The 2,133-nt window shown below is 41.6% G+C and overlaps 1 protein-coding gene across 1 annotated transcript; it reads right to left on the reverse strand.

Moving 5' to 3' along the window:
- Positions 1 to 269: 269 nt before the first annotated feature.
- Positions 270 to 1,532, reverse strand: LOC127339150 (receptor-like protein 9DC3). The gene is made up of 2 exons (XM_071827101.1): positions 1,357 to 1,532; positions 270 to 1,026 (listed from the first exon to the last, which is right to left on the reverse strand). The coding sequence occupies exons 1-2, from the start codon at positions 1,530 to 1,532 to the stop codon at positions 291 to 293; spliced, it is 912 nt and encodes a 303-aa protein (XP_071683202.1). The 3' UTR covers positions 270 to 290.
- Between the last annotated feature and the right edge of the window lie 601 nt (positions 1,533 to 2,133).

Consider the following 2,133-nt stretch of genomic DNA (forward strand, 5'->3'; position numbering starts at 1 on the left):
GTGTAGTCAATTTTTGATTTGTTTCTTTCGCTCGTTGATTTTTGTATCAATTCTGGGCGATGCTTGAGATGTTTTAAAACTATGTACTCGTATATTCTTAATAAAAGGCCGTGTGCATCATCATGATGCAGAAGCCAGGATTTTATCCCCATTTCGAAAAAAACATGAGTGTCAACTATCAATCCACACTTACAAAACTTTAGCAGCAAAGGCGACAGAAGACGCACAAACGTATATATGTGGAAGCCACATTACGCTTCAATAGAAAGCATGCTTGCACTTGGAAGCATTTAGGTCCGCAAAGCTCTCGTATATTTAACAAACCACTCGCCGATCCGGCGCCATCTCACAAGAATGGCAGCAGCGAATCCGACACCGAAGCCGAGCCCGACGAAGAGAAACAAGACGACATCCACATGAGATGAATCATCCTCGTACCCTGGGCTTGGAGGAGCAGGAGAAACGCCACAGGGGTTGGACAATGGCGGTCCACATAGTCCCAAGTTCCCTCGGAATGAATTACTGTCAAATGTGAAGAACTGGCGTGATTGTGGTATCTTTCCCACCAACTGGTTCTCAGACAAGTTCAGGATGCTCAGAAAGGTGAGATCTGCAAGTTCGTGCGGAATATCCCCTGAGAGTTGGTTGCAAGAAAAGTCCAACGACTCCAGATCAGTCATGCCACCAAGCTGGGATGGAATTCTTCCTGTGAAGGCATTGTGCGATATGTTTAGTAGACGCAGTGAAACAAGCCGTCCAACTAACTCAGGAATGGTACCTTCCAATCTATTATTTGAGGTGTCAAGGGCTGTTAAGGTAGTCAATATCCTATCAAATGTCATGTAGGACCCCTTGTATGTGATCTCAGTAGAATCTTGGTAAAAGTCCGCCATACCTGATAAGTTTGTAGCACGGACAATATCTCCGCTACTATTGAACTTAGCCATCATTGATTTCAACTGTCCAAACCATTCTGAATTCAAATTGCCGGAGAAGTTGTTCAAGGCAAGATCAACAATTTGCAAGCTAGATTGGAAGGTACCAGCGAGTGTTTATGGATACTGGATGCACCCATCTCTCGCTCAGAATATCTTGTTCCAGGCTGATTGGTGTCACACTAGTCAACTACAGGATGCTTAGTTGGCCTAGTTTTTAAGAGTTGATGTTTCGCCGGTTGATTTTTGTTTCAACTATGAGTGGTCCGTGTTTCTTGTATTAAATATCACTATTGAATGTTCAAGTTATTAATAAAGGCCGTGTGCATCATCACGATGCAGAGGCTGGGGTTTATATCCCCTTTTCAAAAAAAAATCTATGGAACCATAGAATCGGTTGGATCTTAAGACAAGAACATACAGACTGGAAAGCTTCCCTAGCCAATATGGGAAAGTATCAACTATTAGATTGTTTCGAATGTCAAAAACCTCCAACTTATTGCAGTTAGAAAGTGCCCTTGGAAGCAGCCCCTCAATCTTATTGCCATGTAAATCAATTGTCTGGAAAGTACATTCACTTGAAATATTAGATGGCATGGTCCCTTCGAAGTGATTCTCTCTCAAATTTAATACGCTCCGTCGTGGATTTTCAATCAGACAGGAAGGAATCGGCCCGCTAAAGTTGTTATATGACAGATCAAGGACATTGAGCCTGGAAGCGCAAATTGTATTTGGTATATATCCATTTATACTATTGCTGGACATCCTGAGATAGTTGGTACGACTGAGATACAGAGTGAAGTTTGGAAGAACAGAAGAGAAATTATTGTGTGAAAAATCCAAATATTCTGCTGATAATTTTGGCATGGGAATCTGTCCCTGAAGACTATTGGAACTAAGATCAAGAACTTCCAAGGATCTACCGAAAGGAAGAACATATGGAGTAAGTTGCATACCGGTGAACATATTGTGTGAAAGATTTAACTGGAAGAGGCTATTGTTCCATCTCTCCCATATCAACTTCGGTATATCCCCAGTGATTCTATTGCAAGAAAGGTCCAAATAAGACATGCTGTCAAGATGTGTCAAAAAACTAGGAAATTTGGTTATATTGCAACATGCAAGACCCAAGGCTTCCAATCCAAACAGAGAGGTAGACAAAGAGTTAGTGCCTTCCTCTATCATAATAGACAACTTA

The sequence above is a fragment of the Lolium perenne genome, chromosome 3 (assembly GCF_019359855.2).
Source record: "Lolium perenne isolate Kyuss_39 chromosome 3, Kyuss_2.0, whole genome shotgun sequence".
Classification (NCBI taxonomy): domain Eukaryota; kingdom Viridiplantae; phylum Streptophyta; class Magnoliopsida; order Poales; family Poaceae; genus Lolium; species Lolium perenne.

Coding starts and splice junctions, on each gene's coding strand:
- LOC127339150 (XM_071827101.1), bottom strand. CDS start 1,532: ATGCCATCTAATATTTCAAGTGAATGTACTTTCCAGACAATTGATTTA. Junction 1,027..1,356: donor CTAGGGAAGCTTTCCAGTCT/GTATGTTCTTGT, acceptor CTTCCAATCTAG/CTTGCAAATTGTTGATCTTG.